The sequence below is a fragment of the Lethenteron reissneri genome, chromosome 20, assembly GCF_015708825.2.
Source record: "Lethenteron reissneri isolate LAM-NWPU_2019-01 chromosome 20, ASM1570882v1, whole genome shotgun sequence".
Classification (NCBI taxonomy): Eukaryota; Metazoa; Chordata; class Hyperoartia; order Petromyzontiformes; family Petromyzontidae; genus Lethenteron; species Lethenteron reissneri.
Genome location: NC_083798.1, coordinates 1,217,513 through 1,240,122, shown reverse-complemented (window position 1 = coordinate 1,240,122; position 22,610 = coordinate 1,217,513). Strand labels below are relative to the sequence as shown.

At 47.0% G+C, this 22,610-nt stretch overlaps 1 protein-coding gene, 1 long non-coding RNA gene and 1 other non-coding gene across 3 annotated transcripts; 2 read left to right on the top strand and 1 right to left on the bottom strand.

Annotated features, from left to right (window-relative positions):
• Positions 1 to 373: 373 nt before the first annotated feature.
• On the bottom strand, positions 374 to 10,619 carry LOC133344561 (lysosomal thioesterase PPT2-like). The gene is made up of 8 exons (XM_061554551.1): positions 10,329 to 10,619; positions 6,050 to 6,203; positions 5,630 to 5,725; positions 5,369 to 5,473; positions 4,722 to 4,805; positions 2,814 to 2,898; positions 1,442 to 1,496; positions 374 to 862 (listed from the first exon to the last, which is right to left on the bottom strand). The coding sequence occupies exons 1-8, from the start codon at positions 10,530 to 10,532 to the stop codon at positions 719 to 721; spliced, it is 927 nt and encodes a 308-aa protein (XP_061410535.1). The 5' UTR covers positions 10,533 to 10,619; the 3' UTR covers positions 374 to 718.
• An 8,285-nt stretch (positions 10,620 to 18,904) lies between these two features.
• On the top strand, positions 18,905 to 21,798 carry LOC133344458 (uncharacterized). Its single transcript, XR_009755346.1, has 6 exons — positions 18,905 to 19,000; positions 19,797 to 19,835; positions 20,471 to 20,744; positions 20,985 to 21,047; positions 21,384 to 21,432; positions 21,644 to 21,798. It is a non-coding gene; the product is annotated as an uncharacterized LOC133344458 (long non-coding RNA).
• On the top strand, positions 20,552 to 20,639 carry LOC133344919 (small nucleolar RNA snR60/Z15/Z230/Z193/J17). Its single transcript, XR_009755395.1, has one exon. It is a non-coding gene; the product is annotated as a small nucleolar RNA snR60/Z15/Z230/Z193/J17 (small nucleolar RNA).
• Positions 21,799 to 22,610: the final 812 nt, after the last annotated feature.

Genomic DNA, 22,610 nt, shown 5'->3' with positions numbered 1-22,610 from the left:
ATTCCTACCGCTGCAGCGAGCCTATCCCCAGGATAAACAATATTGATTTTCCGACAAAGTTGTGCTCATTTTTGGAGTACAATGACCCTAAAAACGATTACTCATGAGACAAGTCAATCCCCAACCAGGATTTGAACTCACAGCCTTTTGTTTTGCCGAGCCGATGTCTTTACCGCTGAGCTACCCGTTGTTGAGTCGGCAGTCCATGTGTATCTGGTGAAGTGAGTGAACATCGCCACTGGGAGACTCGGCGTATTTGACACACACGCTACTTGTGTTCCACCCATTACAGTGCGCTTAACACTGGGGACTTGGATTTAAACAGGTTTTTATTTTTATTTTTTGTGAAAAGTCTCATCACCAATCAAATAAAAAAAATACTTTTACAAATTTCCAGATAATAAGCATATCATTATTAATACTGTGTTCAATTTTTTTTACCAAGATTTATATCGATACAAATATTGCCAATATGGCCGACAATAGCCAGATTGATAGCATTTAATGAAAATGTTAAACACCGTGTGTCCTGATTAGTGAATACATGTAATGACTATAATAATTGAACATTTAACTACAATATTTCTTGTTAGTCATGTGCAAAATGTTACGTAAATTAAAATTTCTGCAAAAATATCAATGTCTGATTTGTTACATTGCATTCAGTTAAAACATTAAGCTTAGCTATATGTGCTTGGGTTATGTGACGGAGCGTGCCTTATGTGAGCCATTGCAAGATGCACTTCTCGAACGTGTAGCGATCAAAGGGAAACTGCAAGTGGCGCACGTATGGCACGACACACTTGGTGAGGTTCCCAGCTTCATCCAAAGTGCGCAGTCCAAACGAGTCCTGGGTATACACCTAGAGATTTCACGCACACACGCTCAGGATATTTCAAAATATACACACAGCAGTGTTTAAAATCCCTGCAACATTGTTAAAAGTACTTGTGTGAAATGTGTAAGACGCCAGGAAGGGCGATAGTAGCATCGTTATGGATGTGAGTGCTTCACAATGTATGTTTGTGTGAACCTGGAAGTCAAACGGGTGTCCAAACTTGTACAGGAATGGTCAACATTGACATGTGTGGACATTTTATTTTCCATTGGGCATTGTTCTGTACACCGAAGCCAGATCATTGTAAACCACTTTGGCAAGAGGGTAAACTCCTTCCTGGCTGTGGTAAGTTCTATTGGTCCCTTCTGGGAAATGGCAAAGCTTTTTAAAATTGTTCCTCATAAACAAAATGTTTCCTTAAAAACAACACCATTCAATTTAGCAGTTAATTAAAATATTTTAATAATTATTAGATTCAGTGCAATGTTTACATTGTGCATAAAACTGCGGCGGCATTTTATGCTACTGTAATTAATATTCACTGTTGCTTCGTTGCATAGAGTGGAAATGAAACGCTGCGGATAACAATGCAACAGACGATACCTCCTGCGCTGTCATGCCCAAGATCCCCAGATGTTCGTCATACGTCTCAAAGAAACTGTGGATATATTGAACAGAAAAGGAAGGTTGCCTCATTCAACAAGATGGTGAACACTTACCGAAACGATAACCTTCACACACGGCGCTAGCCGCATTAAAATACTGCACACACTTATTCAGTTTTATTTATTAAAAATTATATCTCATATATGATGGCAGTTACTGGCGAAAATTCGTACTATAAATATATTGTGGGTTTATTCTCCAACACACCGGTGTGCTGTACTCGTAACGAATTCGTTTACGTGACAACCCTTACTAATTGGCTGTGTCGGGTGGTGGCGAGTTTAACGACACATTTACATGTACGTGAGCTAACCCACAACACCTCTATCATGGATAATATTGGTCGCGAAGGCGATGTTTGTGTTTTTCCCCTCACTCAGATCGCATCGTTGGTCACTCATGTGTAAAACATTTCTCGTCAGGACGAGGACTCCTCCCTTCATTATCATCATCATCAAAGGCAAGCACCATTTAAATAAGAGCACAAACATGCATTGAATAATGTTGTCATTGCAAGTGATGTGGAATTATCCAAGAGACAGTGCAACTGTTAGGTCACTTTTGCACGTTAGTACACCACACGTGAAATAACCCCCACTTTGATCAGTGCTCATTCGCACGTTCGGTCGGTAAAAGTCTCGTCCCGAACCCTCCCAGTAGTGCAGTTCGCGTCGAGCTGTGCAGAGTCCGGGCACCACCACCCCCCCACAACCTCCACCACCCCCACAACCTCCACCACCACCACAACCTCCACCACCCCCACAACCTCCACCACCACCAACCCCACCACCACAACCTCCACCACCACCACCACCACCAACCCCACCTCCACCACCACCACCACTAACCCCAACAGGGCCCTCACCACCCTCACCACCACCAACCCCACCACCCTCACCACCCCACCACCCCCACCACCACGAACCCCACCACCCCCACAACCCCACCACCCTCACCACCCCACCACCCCCACCACCACGAACCCCACCACCCCCACAACCCCACCACCCTCACCACCCCCACCACCCCACCACCCTCACCACCCCCACCACCACTAACCCCATCAGGGCCCTCACCACCCTCACCACCACCACCACCACCCCCACCACCCCACCACCTCACCACCCTCACCGCCACCAACCCCACCCTCACCACCCCACCACCCCCACCACCACGACCCCCACCTGGGCCCCACCACCCTCACCACCACCAACCCCACCTCCACCACCCCCACCACCCTCACCACCCTCACCACCACCACCACCACCCCCACCACCCTCACCACCACTAACCCCACCGGGGCCCTCACCTGGACTGCCACGGCATCACCACATCCTCGCCAGGTCCCCCGACCATCACCAGGTTGTTGATGCGCAGGAAGTTTCTCTTCCACGCTGCAGGGTCCGCGCGTGTCAAGCGCGAACATTAATCTCTTGTTGATGCAAACACTTGGAGTCGTGTTTGTGCGACATTTGAAACGAATTTCTCAAACCGATTGAGACCTTCCCTCCCAATGCGGTGTTGGCCATCTGCGATGCCAGCGCAGCCTGCCATCAGGGCTGCACCACCCTGCGGGACTGTTCGCACTGCCTCTTACCCCAGATGACACAGAGGACAGGGAGGTTTCAGTACCAGGCCTTGTATCATTCCGCCTAGACCTATTTACTAATATATTATTGGTGCTTTCGGTAAAGTCACGTAAAGATTTAAGTCACTATATACTACTATGATGAGCCAAGAATGTCTGTGTGTCCCGCGTGTGACGTCACTCCATGTCGACCAGACATCGAAGTAAAAACGACGTCTTGATGAACGAGGGATTATAACCTTCACATGAAATAAGGCTGTGTCACCGCGCCCTTACAAATTGCACACGACTGGATGCAATGAATATCACGTCGCGGTCTGCTCTGCGCTTGCAAGTCTCAGATTTACTGCAATACACCCGTCCTTGGACTGGAAAAAGGCGAGTTTTCTATATTTTTGCAGATAAAGCAAGGTCAATATGTGGAATGCAAGAAAAAAACAGATTACGTTGACCACAGTGACGATAAGAAATTTGAATACGAAAGTTGAATATAAGTGTGGTACATTCGCTTGGGTTATCAATGTGCTGGAAACATATATGTAGAGAAAATGTAGAGAACATGTAGAGAACATGTGGAGAACATGTAGAGAACATGTAGAGAACATGTCGAGAACATGTAGAGACCATGTAGAGAACATGTCGAGAACATGTGGACTCTGTACTGCGTGTCCATGTAAGGTTATATAATCGTCCAGCAGCCTATGGGGTCTGTGAAGCAATGTTGTGGCAGTTGTACCAGGCACCTGGCAGCATCTGTTTAACAGGACGCGCTCTGCTGGTGAGACTCAGAATTGTAAACAGTCCAGGGGTGGTCGTGCGGCTTCAACAAAGAGCAGCAGGGAAAGACGGATTCCGAGGTTTGCAAAGATTTATGGGAGTAAAATATTATATAATCATAATGTGCTAAAACAGACGCATGTCTGTTTATTTTATTTCTATTCCCACCAATCCATCATCGCAGTATATCTTGCAGTTTGTGTAACGTCTAAGTATATACACACATGCATTAATAATTATTGTGTAAACATACATATTTTGATGAATTTTCTTGTACCATTATTTCTTCTAAAATGAACAGCTTCAAAACATACGATTTCCAATTTTTAATTGTGTAACTATATAAATATGTTAGGGATCCTAATATCTTGCATTGTAAAATCTGAGTTGGAGCTCATCTCGAACTCGGAAGTTATGAAACGCAGAGAGTTTTGGTAGAATTCGCATCAGCAAGGGAGGAGGAAGGCCGTGGCAGATGACATTCGTGATGTATACGTACACAACTCTCTCCCTTTCATAACCAGTCTCAATTCCTCCACACGTCTGTGCTTCTGCTATGCAGCGAGTGGCAAGCACAACTATTGGTTGCATAACAGGGGAAGTTTATGGTGCCGTATTTAACCAAATTGCCATTTCTCTGATACAATCTTAATACAAACTTGTTCCAAAGCAGTAAAGTACATATTGCGTTAAATCGATTTTGGAATAAATGTGATATCCAAGATGATTACATTACTGCTGTTTACACTTGCACGATGCTAAAGATTGAATGAAACACATTGTACGGATATCTGGCTTAACTCGGATGTATGATGTTGCAGGAAAGTGTTTCAGTGAACAGCGACGTCATACCGTCGGCGTGAGGGCTGTGCGTCTGGTTGTTGATAACTGCCAGGAACTTGCTGTTTGTCTCAAATTTCTCTTGATGAAGAGGATCTGGACACAATTATACAATTGCAACTCACACCTACAAGTTGAACATACCGTCAGTCGCTTTCAATAATCAGACGCGTAATCCGTCAAGTACTCAGTCGATATGCCGGTGATGATCCCCTGCCACCAGTCCCAGCACGGGGTCTCGTGAATTCTGACTTGAGATTAAAATATATTTACCTTGTTTATGCATTGTTTGTGCCGTCTTGTCTCGACTGCCTTAGCTGCACCAACTGTCTTGTTTGTGTTGTCTTGTTTGTGTTGTTTGTGTTGTCTTGTTTGTGTTGTTTGTGTTGTCGTGTTTGTGTTGTCTTGTTTGCAGTCTCACTGATGTCCGTCTTGTCTCTGCTACCCATTTTCTTCTTGCAGGAATAAAGTAAAAACAAGTCAGGTGATGCTCAGTCTGATGCACGTCAACGTGAGCATAATAATCGATTCTAATTGATGAATGGTTACACACCTGCCAGTAGGTAACTCACAAGGCGTCAGCAACCACGACATAGGCGTGAGAATCCCACGCGCGTCGCCACCGCACGGAGAGGGCCACGTGTGCGTGGCCGGCTCACCGTTCCAGTAGTTGCATATGGAGAGGCGCTGCCCAAGGCCGTTGTAGCAAATGTTGTGGACGTGCGTCCTGGCCATCGGCAAGGCCTTCTGGAACAAAGCTGGAACTGCAGAGGAGAGAGATTGCGTGTTTGGGGAGAGAGAGAGAGGAGAGAGAGACGGAGATGAGGACGGTGGTGGCACTCCGAGCCGTCGCGTTTGCGTCGGTGAACCCCGCACGGTGACCCCGGCGAGGAATCGACGCGCGCCTCTGGCACATTTACCTCCGTACTGCCCCATCTGCGGGGACGCGAGCGAGATGAAGGTGTCCACGTTGTGAAGAGACAGCAGAGACAGCGCCGCTCGACACAGCAGGCCTCCTGGTCGGGCGAGGGTGGGAAACCATCGGCGTCACGTCCACAGGAGTGGCTCCCCTCTCTCTCTCTCTCTCACTAAACACAGCAACCTTCGCTGACGGCCAGCCACGGCGCATCGTCTCGTGCGTCAGAATGACCTGGGCTGAACATCTCGAGGTGATGTCTTTGCAAAAGAGTCGCGAACTAAATACAGAGACGGGGCGAGAGCAGTCGCCTTCACTCCATCACAGACAGCGCGTGGAGGGGCATCGCATCCTCTCACATCACGACGACGTTTAACTTTCAACGTCATCCTGTCTCATCATGTGCAGATGGCGTGGTGAGCACCTTGTGAGTAGCAGAGGAGATGCACACCCTGGGGAGCGCGGCTCATGATGGGCTGCATCTTGTGGATGAGGCCCCGCGCCTGATCCCACATGGGGGCCAGGCTCCTGTAGCCGTCGTAGAGGCTGATGGTCGACACCTCCGTGCCCGGGTGCGCCTGGGCCCACACGAACCGTCGGACAAGGCACGCGACTTGTCACTGATGCGCGTTGATAACAGCTGAAGGGAGCCCGCCGCTTCACAGCTTCAACGCGGGTGCACGTGTGCAGCAGATGTGTGCGTCTCGCATCGTGCGCAGCCAATCATGCTCATCGGAAGCGCGGGAGAAGGACAGCACAAATACGGTTCTAAATAAATTAGATTTCAATCTAGATTTTAAAACGCAATGCTCCAGTGACATCCTAATATCGGATGCAAGAGCGTTCCAGACGGCCACAGAAGCGCATCTGAAAGCGCCACGCGATGCAGTGGCCGCCGGCTTTGTTCGATTTCCAGCCAAAAGCAGCTGCGAGGATGGCCGCAGTGTGCGTGATGGTTTATGCTCCGTGACGACACCAGCGAGGTGCTGCGGTGAATTCGTGACAAGCACTTCGCGTGGAATGAGTGCGACCTTGCCACGTGTTCGCTCAGCAACCGGCAAAAGTGGACCGCCACATCCTAACAAGGAAAAACACTCTTCACACTCGTCAAAAGAAACACTCTTCACACTCGTCAGTAGAAACACTCGTTAGTAGAAACACTCTTCATACTCGTCAGCAGAAACACTCTTCACACTCGTCAGTAGAAACACTCCTCACACTCGTCAGTAGAAACACTCTTCACACTCGACAGTGGAAACACTCGTCAGTAGAAACACTCCACACACTCGGCAGTAGAAACACTCTTCACACTCGTCAGTAGAAACACTCGTCAGTAGAAACACTCCTCACACTCATCAGTAGAAACACTCTTCACACTCGACAGTGGAAACACTCGTCAGTAGAAACACTCCACACACTCGGCAGTAGAAACACTCTTCACACTCGTCAGTAGAAACACTCTTCACACTCGTCAGTAGAAACACTCTTCACACTCGCCATTAGAAACACTTTTCACACTCGTCAAAAGAAACACTCTCCACACTCGTCAGTAGAAACACTCTTCACACTCGTCAGTAGAAACACTCTTCACATTCGTCAGTAGAAACACTCTTCACACTCGTCAGTAGAAACACTCTTCACACTCGTCAGTAGAAACACTCCTCACACTCGTCAGTAGAAACACTCCTCACACTCGTCAGTAGAAACACTCGTCAGTAGAAACACTCTTCACACTCGTCAGTAGAAACACTCCTCACACTCGTCAGTAGAAACACTCTTCACATTCGTCAGTAGAAACACTCTTCACACTCGTCAGTAGAAACACTCGTCAGTAGAAACACTCTTCACACTCGTCAGTAGAAACACTCCTCACACTCGTCAGTATTAACACTCCTCACTTGTCAGTAGAAACACTCTTCACACTCGTCAGTAGAAACACTCTTCACACTCGTCAGTAGAAACACTCCTCACACTCGTCAGTAGAAACACTCTTCACACTCTTCAGTAGAAACACTCTTCACACTCGTCAGTAGAAACACTCTTCACACTCGTCAGTAGAAACACTCTTCACGCTCGTCAGTAGAAACACTCTTCACACTCGTCAGTAGAAACACTCTTCACACTCGTCAGTAGAAACACTCGTCAGTAGAAACACTCTTCACACTCGTCAGTAGAAACACTCTTCACACTCGTCAGTAGAAACATTCGTCAGTAGAAACACTCGTCAGTAGAAACACTCTTCACATTCGTCAGTAGAAACACTCCTCATACTCGTCAGTAGAAACACTCTTCACACTCGTCAGTAGAAACACTCTTCACGCTCGTCAGTAGAAACACTCTTCACACTCGTCAGTAGAAACACTCTTCACACTCGTCAGTAGAAACACTCCTCACACTCGTCAGTAGAAACACTCTTCACACTCGTCAGTAGAAACACTCCTCACACTCGTCAGTAGAAACACTCGTCAGTAGAAACACTCTTCACACTCGTCAGTAGAAACACTCGTCAGTAGAAACACTCTTCACACTCGTCAGTAGAAACACTCCTCACACTCGTCAGTAGAAACACTCTTCACACTCGTCAGTAGAAACACTCCTCACACTCGTCAGTAGAAACACTCGTCAGTAGAAACACTCTTCACACTCGTCAATAGAAACACTCGTCAGTAGAAACACTCTTCACACTCGTCAGTAGAAACACTCCTCACACTCGTCAGTATTAACACTCCTCACTCGTCAGTAGAAACACTCTTCACACTCGTCAGTAGAAACACTCTTCACACTCGTCAGTAGAAACACTCTTCACACTCTTCAGTAGAAACACTCTTCACACTCGTCAGTAGAAACACTCTTCACACTCGTCAGTAGAAACACTCTTCACGCTCGTCAGTAGAAACACTCTTCACACTCGTCAGTAGAAACACTCTTCACACTCGTCAGTAGAAACACTCGTCAGTAGAAACACTCTTCACACTCGTCAGTAGAAACACTCTTCACACTCGTCAGTGGAAACATTCGTCAGTAGAAACACTCGTCAGTAGAAACACTCTTCACATTCGTCAGTAGAAACACTCCTCATACTCGTCAGTAGAAACACTCTTCACACTCGTCAGTAGAAACACTCTTCACACTCGTCAGTAGAAACACTCTTCACACTCGTCAGTAGAAACACTCCTCACACTCGTCAGTAGAAACACTCTTCACACTCGTCAGTAGAAACATTCGTCAGTAGAAACACTCGTCAGTAGAAACACTCTTCACATTCGTCAGTAGAAACACTCCTCATACTCGTCAGTAGAAACACTCTTCACACTCGTCAGTAGAAACACTCTTCACACTCGTCAGTAGAAACACTCCTCACACTCGTCAGTAGAAACACTCGTCAGTAGAAACACTCTTCACACTCGTCAATAGAAACACTCGTCAGTAGAAACACTCTTCACACTCGTCAGTAGAAACACTCCTCACACTCGTCAGTATTAACACTCCTCACTCGTCAGTAGAAACACTCTTCACACTCGTCAGTAGAAACACTCTTCACACTCGTCAGTAGAAACACTCCTCACACTCGTCAGTAGAAACACTCTTCACACTCTTCAGTAGAAACACTCTTCACACTCGTCAGTAGAAACACTCTTCACACTCGTCAGTAGAAACACTCTTCACGCTCGTCAGTAGAAACACTCTTCACACTCGTCAGTAGAAACACTCTTCACACTCGTCAGTAGAAACACTCGTCAGTAGAAACACTCTTCACACTCGTCAGTAGAAACATTCGTCAGTAGAAACACTCGTCAGTAGAAACACTCTTCACATTCGTCAGTAGAAACACTCCTCATACTCGTCAGTAGAAACACTCTTCACACTCGTCAGTAGAAACACTCTTCACACTCGTCAGTAGAAACACTCTTCACACTCGTCAGTAGAAACACTCTTCACACTCGTCAGTAGAAACACTCTTCACACTCGTCAGTAGAAACACTCTTCACACTCGTCAGTAGAAACACTCCTCACACTCGTCAGTAGAAACACTCGTCAGTAGAAACACTCTTCACACTCGTCAGTAGAAACACTCCTCACACTCGTCAGTAGAAACACTCTTCACACTCGTCAGTAGAAACACTCCTCACACTCGTCAGTAGAAACACTCGTCAGTAGAAACACTCTTCACACTCGTCAGTAGAAACACTCGTCAGTAGAAACACTCTTCACACTCGTCAGTAGAAACACTCCTCACACTCGTCAGTAGAAACACTCTTCACACTCGTCAGTAGAAACACTCCTCACACTCGTCAGTAGAAACACTCGTCAGTAGAAACACTCTTCACACTCGTCAGTAGAAACACTCTTCACACTCGTCAGTAGAAACACCCCTCACACTCGTCAGTAGAAACACTCGTCAGTAGAAACACTCTTCACACTCGTCAGTAGAAACACTCTTCACACTCGTCAGTAAGACTGCATTAATGAGAAGGTTGTGGTTCGGGAACCACGTTGAGGTTTTTGAACGCGTAGCTCATCACGTCTGATAACACAAACCACAGTGCATACTAAATATCATCATCATACATTACGTACAAATCAAAAAACATCGTAAAAAAACTAAACAGATATATCCTCTCAAAATGTCATCTCAACTGCGCCCAAGGTGATGATGGAGCAGCGGAGTGGACCGCCGTGCCCAGAGGGACGCGCTCTCTCACCTGCTCGATTCTTCGTGCCATCACGAGGAAGTTGCACGGTTTGCCGAACAAGCCGTGAACGATGACGATCGGCTTGTATGCAGCAGTAGCGGCGACAAAGGCACTTAGGCCAAACAGTGTCACACTCACGATGAACTTACTGCCGGAGAACATGGCCCTGGAATTAGACTTCATGGTGGCACAACAGCGTGCATTTAAATGCATTCACCAAAACAAACAGGACAGCTCAGCGAAGCTGACCGTGCATTGAGGACTTGGAGTTGGCTGCTCGAATTTATACCCTGCCTGAGAGGAACTCGTTTGCTGCTGCTGCTACTGTGGTATGTGAGCAGGGCGGGGTGGGGAGATTCTTTCTCGGATGTTGCTGCAGCGTCTTAATGAGGGTGGAATTGAGATTGGAATTTTCCAGTCTACAATGTTTAGCCATAATTTTAGGCCACATGACCAGGAAACGCTCGCGGCGGCGAATCTCTCGACAATCGCGCACATGTTGTTGTCATGATCGCGTTCACATGTGATTCGATTAATCAACATAAACGTGTCAAGAACCAGACAGCTCGACGGAGGTGAGAAGGTCGTGGAGCCGGCGTCCTGGCTGACATCCCGGTGCCGGGTCTGGTGAGTTTCAGCTGCCCGTGATTAGAACCAGACTGTCAACTGGAGCACGCGAAAAATGCGTCTCATTACATTTGGTCTGTAGCTGGATATTACATGCTGATGGACCATAACGACCAACCACGGATGTGTCTCTATTGCTGTGTACCTCTTGTGGTGTCTATGATCGGCCGATACTCCCTTTCTGTGCATACCTCGATCTCGGTTGCGTTCTTGGGGTGATCGGGAGCTTTACTACGGTGACCCCCGCCCCCCCCCCCCCAGGTGTGGAACTCCCTCCTGGTGACCCCCCCAGGTGTGGAACTCCCTCCTGGTGGTGCCGTTCGAGTCCAGGCTCTCCACCAGTGCTAATATATTTAGCTGCCTACTAAACACACCGATCTGTTTAAGTTAGATTTGCCTCTAATTCGCGTTGTTCTTCTCTGGCATGCACGGTGCCCGACAACTCTCTTGTGAAAGGCGCCTTCTCAGTGTGCATTAGTATGACGAGCGCATGATGCTTTCATGGAGTAGTGTCGACGAGAAGATTGAGCAGTGTTTGACAGCGTACAAAAACATATTTTGTTTAATTTTAAAAACATCTTATTTTACTCTTCGCTTGTGTTTTACTGTCACTTTACACGAAGCCGACACGAGCCATGAGCTAAGAACGGGGGGAGATTCGGGAAAATGTATCACGATCATTAATCATCGTTTTTTTTATGGCGTATGAACTTGAATGTGAAATGTGTTGTGCCAAAATGTTGGTTTGTAGCAATGATAAAAAAAAACAGAGAAATGTTCCCTGCCATGAACATATAATAATCAAACAAAACTATTCTAATTGAATCTAAGATACTATCGCTGTAAGATTTTTTCCCACCGTTTATAGGCTAGCCAGGCACCAAATCGAGTAAACATTGTTCAATGCTTGTGGGAGAACAGCGGCCTAATGCTCCGTTGCAAAAGACGTTCAAGATACTTAAAACTATGCTATAAGTAAGCAAACAATATAGCAGTGTCATTGTGTATGTACGTGGGTGTTGTGTGTGGTGGCGTACACAGCACGATACTATTATTATTATTACTATAAAATCATTATCTTTATCAGCCATGCTCCATCCGCTGCTGGATGGAGCTTTCCCCGTGCCCATTGAGAAGCCGGCGAGGGAGGCGAGGGACGAGCTTGTGTCGCAAGCTCCAGCCGCCTCCACGTGTGCACGGGGTGGGTGTCGAGCCCTGTGCACGGGGTGGGTGTCGAGCCCTGTGCACGGGGTGGGTGTCGAGCCCTGCGCACGGGGTGGATGTGCACGTGCCGCAGTTGACTTGAACGCCGGCGTACGGCCGATTTCAACTCAATTGAATTAAATCTACAAATGTGTAACTCATTAATTGATATTACATGCAATCCATTGTTTAGTTCATCAAAGCGTGTGAGAATAAGTTGTGCTGTACTATGGGGACCTCATTTGCCAGTAAAAATATGATAATTGGTTCTTTACCCTTCTATCTGGCAACAAAACTGACACCTTTTTGCAAGGAGTCATGTTTGCATAGACCGCAATACCTGCAGTCATAAATACAAACAAAAGACATAACTCTGATAATGTGCACTGTCCTTGAAGTTGATTGGTCCACACCCGAGACAGCTTTCCTTCGAGCCTAGTCTCATATGGGTTGGACCAGATGACGCCAAAAGGCGCACAACTCAAGGACAATGCACCATCAGAGTATGAGAGCTCGGGGCAAGCATCTACACTATGGGGACCTCATTTGCCAGTAAAAATATGATAATTGGTTCTTTACCCTTCTATCTGGCAACAAAACTGACACCTTTTTGCAAGGAGTCATGTTTGCATAGACCGCAATACCTGCAGTCATAAATACAAACAAAAGACATAACTCTGATAATGTGCACTGTCCTTGAAGTTGATTGGTCCACACCCGAGACAGCTTTCCTTCGAGCCTAGTCTCCTTGCAAAAAGGTGTCAGTTTTGTTGCCAGATAGAAGGGTAAAGAACCAATTATCATATTTTTACTGGCAAATGAGGTCCCCATAGTGTAGATGCTTGCCCCGAGCTCTCATACTCTGATGGTGCATTGTCCTTGAGTTGTGCGCCTTTTGGCGTCATCTGGTCCAACCCATATGAGACTAGGCTCGAAGGAAAGCTGTCTCGGGTGTGGACCAATCAACTTCAAGGACAGTGCACATTATCAGAGTTATGTCTTTTGTTTGTATTTATGACTGCAGGTATTGCGGTCTATGCAAACATGACTCCTTGCAAAAAGGTGTCAGTTTTGTTGCCAGATAGAAGGGTAAAGAACCAATTATCATATTTTTACTGGCAAATGAGGTCCCCATAGTGTAGATGCTTGCCCCGAGCTCTCATACTCTGATGGTGCATTGTCCTTGAGTTGTGCGCCTTTTGGCGTCATCTGGTCCAACCCATATGAGACTAGGCTCGAAGGAAAGCTGTCTCGGGTGTGGACCAATCAACTTCAAGGACAGTGCACATTATCAGAGTTATGTCTTTTGTTTGTATTTATGACTGCAGGTATTGCGGTCTATGCAAACATGACTCCTTGCAAAAAGGTGTCAGTTTTGTTGCCAGATAGAAGGGTAAAGAACCAATTATCAAGTTGTGCTGTGTTTTGAATTGTATCGATTTTACTCCAAGGAACGTCTTACGTCGTGATGTGTCACGATTCTTGTAACCACTCTCGATAGACCACGCCACTTAGGACCAACAAGACGTCGATCAATGCTGTTCTGCAACTTTGTTAGACTTAAACCATATTATTATGTATTCTATCACATTTTATCTTGGATTTCTTTCTTGTCCTGAAATACTGAAAATCCATCTCCACGCTCTCACAAGGATGTGTCACCGTTTGACGAACGTGTGTGCAAGCTGCACATCATCATCATCACTGCAGTCGTCACAGCCATTAAACTCACTACGTAAGGGCGGTCCAGATGTCTTGTGACCCACAATTGATTAACCCCAAAATAGACTTTATCGAAAGAACCAACGTTTTTCATTGCACATGAATTTATGTTTAAAATGAACCATACTTTAAAAAATATATTACGTTTAAGAGAATGAATTGGGGTCACAAGACATCTGGACCACTCTGTAGAGTGTCTCTATCATTGTTGGTTCCTAATGAGACACGTCGTTAGAGTAACACCTCTCATTGTCCACTGCTCATTCGTGTGTTTTATTTTTCACGAAAAAAGGCAAATGTCACTGTGGTCGGAGCATCTTTCCCCTTTTGTCCGAGCTTCAGATTTCTCTTCCCGCTTGTGCGCAGATTGCGTGAAGCCACAGTCAGGCAGCAGGCAGCAGGAAAGCCGCAGTCAGGCAGCAGGCAGCAGGCAAGCCGCAGCAGGCAGCAGGTAACAGGCAGCAGGCAAGCCGCAGTCAGGCAGCAGGCAGCCGGCAGCAAGCAAGCCCCAGTTAGGTAGCAGGCAGCAGGCAACAGGCAGCAGGCAAGCCCCAGTCAGGCAGCAGGCAGTAGGTAACAGGCAGCAGGCAATCCGCAGCAGGCAAGCCGCAGCAGGCAGCAGGCAACAGGCAGCAGGCAATCCGCAGCAGGCAGCAAGCAGCAGGCAGCAGGCAGCAGGCAAGCCGCAGCAGGCAGCAGGCAGCAGGCAGCAGGCAACAGGCAGCAGGCAATCCGCAGCAGGCAGCAAGCAGCAGGCAGCAGGCAGCAGGCAGCAGGCAAGCCGCAGCAGGCAGCAGGCAGCAGGCAGCAGGCAACAGGCAGCAGGCAATCCGCAGCAGGCAGCAAGCAGCAGGCAGCAGGCAGCAGGCAGCAGGCAGCAGGCAGCAGGCAGCAGACAAGCCCCAGTCAGGCAGCAGGCAGCAGGCAGCAGGCAGCAGGCAGCAGGCAAGCCGCAGCAGGCAGCAGGCAGCAGGCAGCAGGCAAGCCGCAGCAGGCAGCAGGCAGCAGGCAGCAGGCAGCAGGCAGCAGGCAAGCCGCAGCAGGCAGCAGGCAGCAGGCAGCAGGCAATCCGCAGCAGGCAGCAGGCAGCAGGCAGCAGGCAGCAGGCAGCAGGCAGCAGGCAGCAAGCAGCAGGCAACAGGCAGCAGGCAGCAGGCAGCAGGCAGCAGGCAGCAGGCAGCAGGCAGCAAGCAGCAGGCAACAGGCAGCAGGCAGCAGGCAGCAGGCAGCAAGCAGCAGGCAACAGGCAGCAGGCAGCAGGCAGCAGGCAGCAGGCAGCAGGCAGCAAGCAGCAGGCAACAGGCAGCAGGCAGCAGGCAGCAGGCAGCAGGCAGCAGGCAGCAAGCAGCAGGCAGCAGGCAGCAGGCAGCAGGCAGCAGGCAGCAGGCAGCAAGCAGCAGGCAGCAGGCAAGCCGCTTCCCTGCAGCTCGGAGCGGGCCAACAAGCCTCGTTGAACTTGTGCAACTTCCACAAGCTCAGTCTAGTTTTGCTCGTGACGGCTGATTGCTCACTGACACGTCAATAACTGTTGTTCTAGCAATGAAAAACGGCCTTTCGCAATGACTTTGACTTTTCCATGCACTGTTTACCCAGATGGGGTGGAGTGGTCGCAGTGTTGCGGAATCAGAATTTTGTATTTTTGTACTGGAGGAATCTGTTGAGCTGTGAAGCTATTTTGCACAGATGTCCACTAGCGCGTGACACAATGAGTCCAACTACCTGAAATCTATTCCTGGCCATGGCGAACGGCAGTTGCGAGTGATGTCTGAACCGATGCGAGGCTCAGCCCTTTCACCACCCCCCGCAAAGTTGGCTCATGTGGTGAGGCATGGTCCAAAACCCGCCATGACCCAACATGGCATGGGGAGGTCTTCACCCAGAAGTAGATTGACAAAGGCCCATCATTATTATTTATCGTTATATGGAAATATCCCAAATTCTCTCGGTAACAGTAATAAGGCCAATATTGTTCTAAGTTACGGAGCGCATCTACAGACTCTTCAGAAAGAGAGTGCATATCATCACACCGACGTGCCATTATGAGATAAACTATCAGGGGTGGACCGGGGAAAGAAATATGTCCTGGCCCAACTCACATAACCACCACGATCAACGTCAAACGATACCATGTCAAGAAGCGTTTATTTTTAGCATGTGACCAATTGAAATCGACCATAATGCGTCCGATCTCATTGGATCTCAGAAGCTAAGCAGCTTGCAGCCTGGATAGTACTTGGATGGGATACTGGCTGTGAGGATTCTCATCGTGCAAGCTAAACAGTGTAAACACTGCAAAGTGTCTGTACACACGAACATTTATATTAAAAACTGAGTTTGTGAGAAAAAAATCGAATACAATTAAATGTTAAATCTAAACTCCGCAAAATAATACAGTCAATATAATAAAATAAATATAACGGAACGTTCCACTGCACAAAAACTAGCTTAAACATGCGGAGTAAGTGCTGTTTACCAACAGTAAATTGACTATCACGCGACATGTAAACACCAGCTTAACAACACACATCAACCCATCTCATGAGCTCAGGAATTTAACAAAAACTGTTTACGTCAATTACTTGCCTATTTACTGTACTTATTTTTGTGTAAGCAGAGGCGTTGTGATTCAAATCTTGGATTTTGTAGAGGGTTCTCGAAATCAACAACTCGTTGTTAAGGTTCTTTCTTACGCAAATCTTCGCCAATGAAATGTGCACATTACAAAGACTGGAGACCTCTCTCAAGCCCCCCACGCACGGAGAGACCCAGAGTGTGTGTGGAGCAAGGGACTTCTGTAAACATATTTGCGGTGGCGGCTGGTCTGATTTATTATCACGACTACGACTACGCTTGTTTCGCCAGGAAAGCTTGAGTCTCAAGCCGGTGCTGATGAGCTGTAATAAGCACGAACCCGGTCTATCACTCTTTGTTTCCTTCGGTAAAGTCACGTCGAAAGAAATTAAATTAAATAATAATATAATACGACGTTTCGATTGTAACACAAGCAACCATCACCAGGTACAAAAGAATAAGAAAGCAAACATAGTAAACTTGGAAATATAATGCAATACAACACAGAGAGTCGGCCAACAAAACACAAAAAACCAAAGAGTAATTCCTGCAGTCACGAAAGATTCGAACCGGTCTATCACTATATTCTTGGTTCTTTCGGTAAAGTCACGTAGAAGGGAAATAATAAAATAATATTAAGTCACGTAGAAGGGAAATAATAAAATAATATAAATATAAAACAGTAAAAAATATATTTCTATTATTTTATTATTTCCCTTCTACGTGACTTTACCGAAATAACCAAGAATATGAATCCCGGTCTATCACTGTTGCACTGCTGCTGTCAGTCGGTAACATTTGCTCAAATTTATGTTCATGGTGACCTTTTAAGGCAAAAAAAAAAATCTTAATTCAAGTCTTCAGCAACTGCTGATGGTTTTTGCGTAATGCGAAGTGGCTGTTTGGTTTGTATGTATTGTAGCTTGTTGCTTGAACCCGGTGGCCGCCACTGCATCCTTGGTTCCCACATCAGTGCCGCTATTTCCTTGAGAATGTCGTTCTCGAAGGCGCCTGATTATTGCTGTTTTCGTTGTCAATGTTCATCATAGCCCGAGGTATCACCTTGCAGGAGCATCGCAACTGCTACGAAGCAGGAAGAGGCGTCACGGCGCTCCACGGAAACTCCTCAGACGGATTTGAGTTGCGAGATTAAAATTGAAGGACATTTTACCAGTCAACTATTAATGCTGCAGCTGCACAAATATCCCCCATATAGCCTCAGCAGAATTCTGGGACAAGTGCTGTTAACGAGCTCCTAATAAGGCCGGCACGGCACACGAGGGAGTGGGTGACCAGAACCACTCTCTAACCCATTTCGTTGTGCCGTGTGGATCATCCTCTCCATCAGCCATGATCAACCCACTGCTGGGTGAAGGGCCCACAGCCGCTTATTGGTTCCACGTGCTGCGAACATCGAGGAAGCTCCAAAGTGAGCGCCGTGCAGTGAAATTGAAGAGCACCGCTCCCCGAGATGACTGTGTTCCTCATTAGAGCGGTTAAAGTCATTAGGGCGGTTAAAGTCGTGATGTTGTGTAACAACACGCAGGACTGGGGGCCGCACGTGGAACAGGAGCACCCCACGGTGAAACGCGGTGAGCGGTTTGCCACAAACACAATGTCTGATATCCAGATTTGACATTTTCGTGACTGCAGGGATCCATGCTCCTTGGTTCTTTCGGTAAAGCCACGTGGGTAGAAAATACATGTATTTTAATAATGTTATTTTATTTGATACCTACGTGTAAAAAAATATGTATTTATTTTATACCTACGTGACTGAATTTGTATTTATTTTATTTTATACCTACGTGACTTTACCGAAAAAACCAAAGAGTAAGAATGTCTGCTAATAGACACTCGTTTATTTATAGAAATACTACATACAGTATAGCAATCCAGAGGGCCGGCAGTCATACAATCCACGTGGACTGCATTTACAGATGGATGGGCAGGAGAGCAGTGCAGTGAGGTACATGGTTGGTTGTACTGCACTGCTATGATCCGACCTATACGCTACTGCCTTCAGCAGCCAACATTGACCAGCGTGGTGAAGTATGGTCAGACGTGAAATGTAACGTCTGGCACTTGAGCATTCATTCTACCAACCCTGACTGCTGCATGGTGAGACACCGCGTGTTGAAACCGGCGCTTGCAACTGAATCAAATCTGCTGACATTCACTCCCGCAGGGTCGTGGAGCCCACTAGTTGTGTACAGAATACTTGTGTGTTTATGTCCACACACGGGCGTACTGAAGGAGACATTGTCCATCATTTAACCTTTATCTATAAAAACCTTTAAACTGATCTTGCAAGCGAGATATCGATTATGGAATCGGATCCATCCCCACAATGGACACACGCACGAATCGAATCGTGGCAGAGAGGGCGGGTGGGGGCGGGGCGAGGGGCCGTGTCACGTGGTAGGGCTGCTGCTATATAAGGGGCGCGTGGAGGCGGACACGGTCTCTTTGACTCGGGACTCTGCGACGGGTCGAAGGCGGCGCTCTGATGGCCGACGACTCCATCCTCGTGCATCGGCGCGCAACGCGCACCATCGGTAATTAGCGCGGCGCTCAAAGCGTTCACCTGGCTGTGCCAAGTGCGCGGCACTCGATATTGCAGTTAATGATGTCGGCGTAGTCGTTCCATTGCGATGTTTGTGCGAGGCCTTTTTTGCTAGGCCTCATTTATGGTGAGGGCGGCGCGCGTGTCAACGTAACGCAGAATGCTGAAAGTTGGGCACCGATAAATGCTGTTAGCAACAAGCGAGTGATACAATGATGACATTTATTTGCTACTCTCGACTGCCTGGATGACGATGCATTTCAACCACCATTGTCTTGTCTGAGGCACTCCGCTTGGTTTTTTATAAAAAAATTTGGCCACATTGCTGAAAGCTTTTTTGTTTAAACGAGCACTGCTGCAGAGTTTGACTGCAGCAGCGTCGGCTCTGTGCAGATTACTCACCGCCTGTTAAATCGCGGCATCAACGAGCGGCACGAACAGCGATGTGCTGAGTTAAGGCGTTAGACACCGTTCTGCCAGCGCTGCCTTGTAATAAAATTTATAAAGTAGGCCAACTTTTAGGACATTTACCATGAGCTGCATGGCTCTGATAGAGCGGTGGCCATCGACGCTGCCAATAATGTTGCAGGGTGGTTGTACTTGGTGTGAATGGTGTAGACGCCGCACACTGTACAGTATACACTGTATATACCACGTGGGTCTGCAGTGGTGCAGCGCGACCTCGCACGTGTGGGGCGCCTTGGCCCAGTCGCCCACGTGCGCAGAGTCCAGTGCAGCTCCCACGTGTGTGGAGGCTTGTGGACTAACCTGGCCACTCGCTCTTTCAGGCCTAAGAAGAGGGAGGGCGACCTGATTGAAGAATCACGGTGAGAAAAAAATCCTTTTGTGTATTTTGTTATTTTAAGTTGCGGTGCGACTACACACGTAGCAGTTTCTCAGTGCAGTATTGTGTTGCGAGTAAAGCAGACTATGGGCTTAATCACGTTGCAGTTGCTAATGAGTTGATGGCGTCTTGACACGAGACTTGGGCCTCGTTACACGCGCCACGTTTGAGGGCCTTCGTTTGTGGGTGGAGCACTGCGACAAGGTGTAATCACCTTGTGGTGAAGTATGGTCAAACATCGCCATGCTGCGTGGGGAGTACGCCTTAAACATTTTATTGACAGTGCTAGGAGTGGTAAAAAAAATCGTTAAAAATTATAAACTCCTTTTTGTCGCAAGCTCGGGCCCGCGCAACCTGGGACGTGATCTCGCAGCAGCTGTTCAGCCGCTAGGGGGGGGGGGAGGCGCTCGCACGAGTGCGAGTGGGCACGAGGAGAAGGGACATTGCTACATGTGTAGTTGAGATGCCGACTTCACTGATGATGATGACTTTACAAATGGGAATCTCTCCTATCCGCTGTGATGGAATGTTTGTGTCTGAAACGGTTTACAAAAATTACAACCAACGTTAATTGTCAAGTCAAATCTGACCATCTTGATGGGTTTTGTTTTCCGGCAGATGTGCGGGTCTTTACCAAGACGACGCCCTCCGAGGGTAAGGCGCACACACCTGCTTGTGTACAGCTGCACTTGCATTTGTCGGGGATACACGTGATGATTTCATAGTTCAGCTGAGTGCAACTTTGAAGAGATTTTGATTTGTCTTTCGCTCCTATCTGATATCCCTGTTAGAGTTATTCATGGTCTTGCTGGGTTAAAACTTTCTGACTGAAGTTTTGCACGTTTGCTTTTTGACCCTCCAGGTAGAAAAGAGAGGATGCTTCAATTTGAAGGTAATTTACTTTACTGGTCTTCTATCGTTCCTGGAGTAAATGGAGCAGTTTTGGGGCAGTTCTCTCTACTTTGCGAATTGCCTTTAGCCCTCTGAAATGCATCGCTTATTCGTATAAGCGGAGCGATTTTGTAAAGTTTAGTTTGTAGATTATAACTTTCCTCCGCCATTAACCTCATTTTCACTTTATCGATTCAAATTGCACTTAATCTCAATCGGTATTGTGCTGTTAATTTTGCAGTTTGAAGATGTGAAGAACGTCCTGCATTTGTAGCCCCAGTGGTGGCTTGAAGAACGACCACAGGTAAATATGCCCTCTTGGCTCGTTAGTGTTCTGTAATGCAGTCTGTAGTGCCGATGATGATCAAAAACCAGGTCTCTGACATTGATGACACCATTTACACCTTCTGATGGCATGAATGTGCGTGACACAAGTGTTTAGTAGGCTTGTGCAACTGTAGATTTCCAGAAAAGCTATTTTAATCGTGTACATAGTGTTTTGTACTATCGACTCCCCCCCCCCCCCACCCATTGCCTTAAGTATTGGGTGTGATTTTTGATGGATACATTTTTATAATTTTGAGTTGAATAATATTTCAGGCCATTGTTTAAATGTGGCTTTAACACTATCTCCTTTCAGGTCCTGGTGCTTGCTGGATGGCATTGGCGTAGAAGTTCATATGCTCAAGGTTTGTTTCACCAGTTCAAAATATCATTAACTACATTGTGTTTTGAAGCACATGCTTGCCAATGATGAACCATGATTTCGCCATATGAATTCCATGATTCAAAAAATCACCGTTCCATTATTCCTGAGGCATTGCGTTGTGCTCTTAACGAGTGTTTGGTGATTTGGCACTAGCTTATCCAAAATCTTACAAGTTTGTTTTTGTGTTGCAGATATGGAGGATGGAGATGCAAACTACACGTTTTGCAAATCTCCACTTGAATGTGCTGCCGTCTCAACTTGACTGTTTATGAAATTGAACGTGGCTTTGGTTTCGATTCTTTTTTGTGCAAGTCTTGGCATTAATAAAACTGAATTTTTAATACAATGTGTGCTTTCTTGTTGAAACTATGTTAAAGGTGCATGAAAGCAATTGTTTTCCAAACTGCCTTGTAGGAATGGCTGTAATAAATTTCAATCCTAAGGCTGCACTATTCACTCGCAACGACTGGCATGAGGAACCAGATAGGCTGGCAGCCGTGTGAGCTGGTTCCCAAAGATTCTCTAAGCTCTGGGTCCTAAGGTGTTATGGAAAACTTTGCTTGGGAGGAAGCCTCTAAAGTTCCTACGCATGCTAACTATCCCATCGTCCTAGATTTGAAGCTTTCATGACTGCAAGGATTCATACTCTTCGGTTTTTTCGGTAAAGTCACGTAGATAACAAATAGAATAAATAATAGAAATGCTAATAACATTTAAATAAATCACGACGTTTCGGAGGCACAAGGCTCCATCAGGTGGGACTGTCAGCTGAATTTACTGTGAGGAAATCCCCAAGACAAGCCCTTAAATACAAATTAAGGGGGGGGGGGCTTGTCTGTGCTAGCCAGGGGGATGGCCTTTGGTCCTCGGAGCAGGGCTAAAAGAATGGTGCACATCGGCTCATGGTTGTAGCCGGTGTTAGCTGATAAGCATAAAAGTAAGCAATACAGGTAAACGCTGGGGATGTCAACACTCAAGTAGAATAGTATCTCATAGCCCAGGTGGGAGGTTCCTATTGCTGTACGGCCTTTTCAAGCCAAGGTCCACCAACCCTTGTGTAAGTGACTGCATTATAGGTGGACACCTTTTTGGCAAGGAAGAATGTTCTGGTCGTTAGTCCTGGGAGCAGCTTCGGGGTCTAGCCATTGGCACACTAAT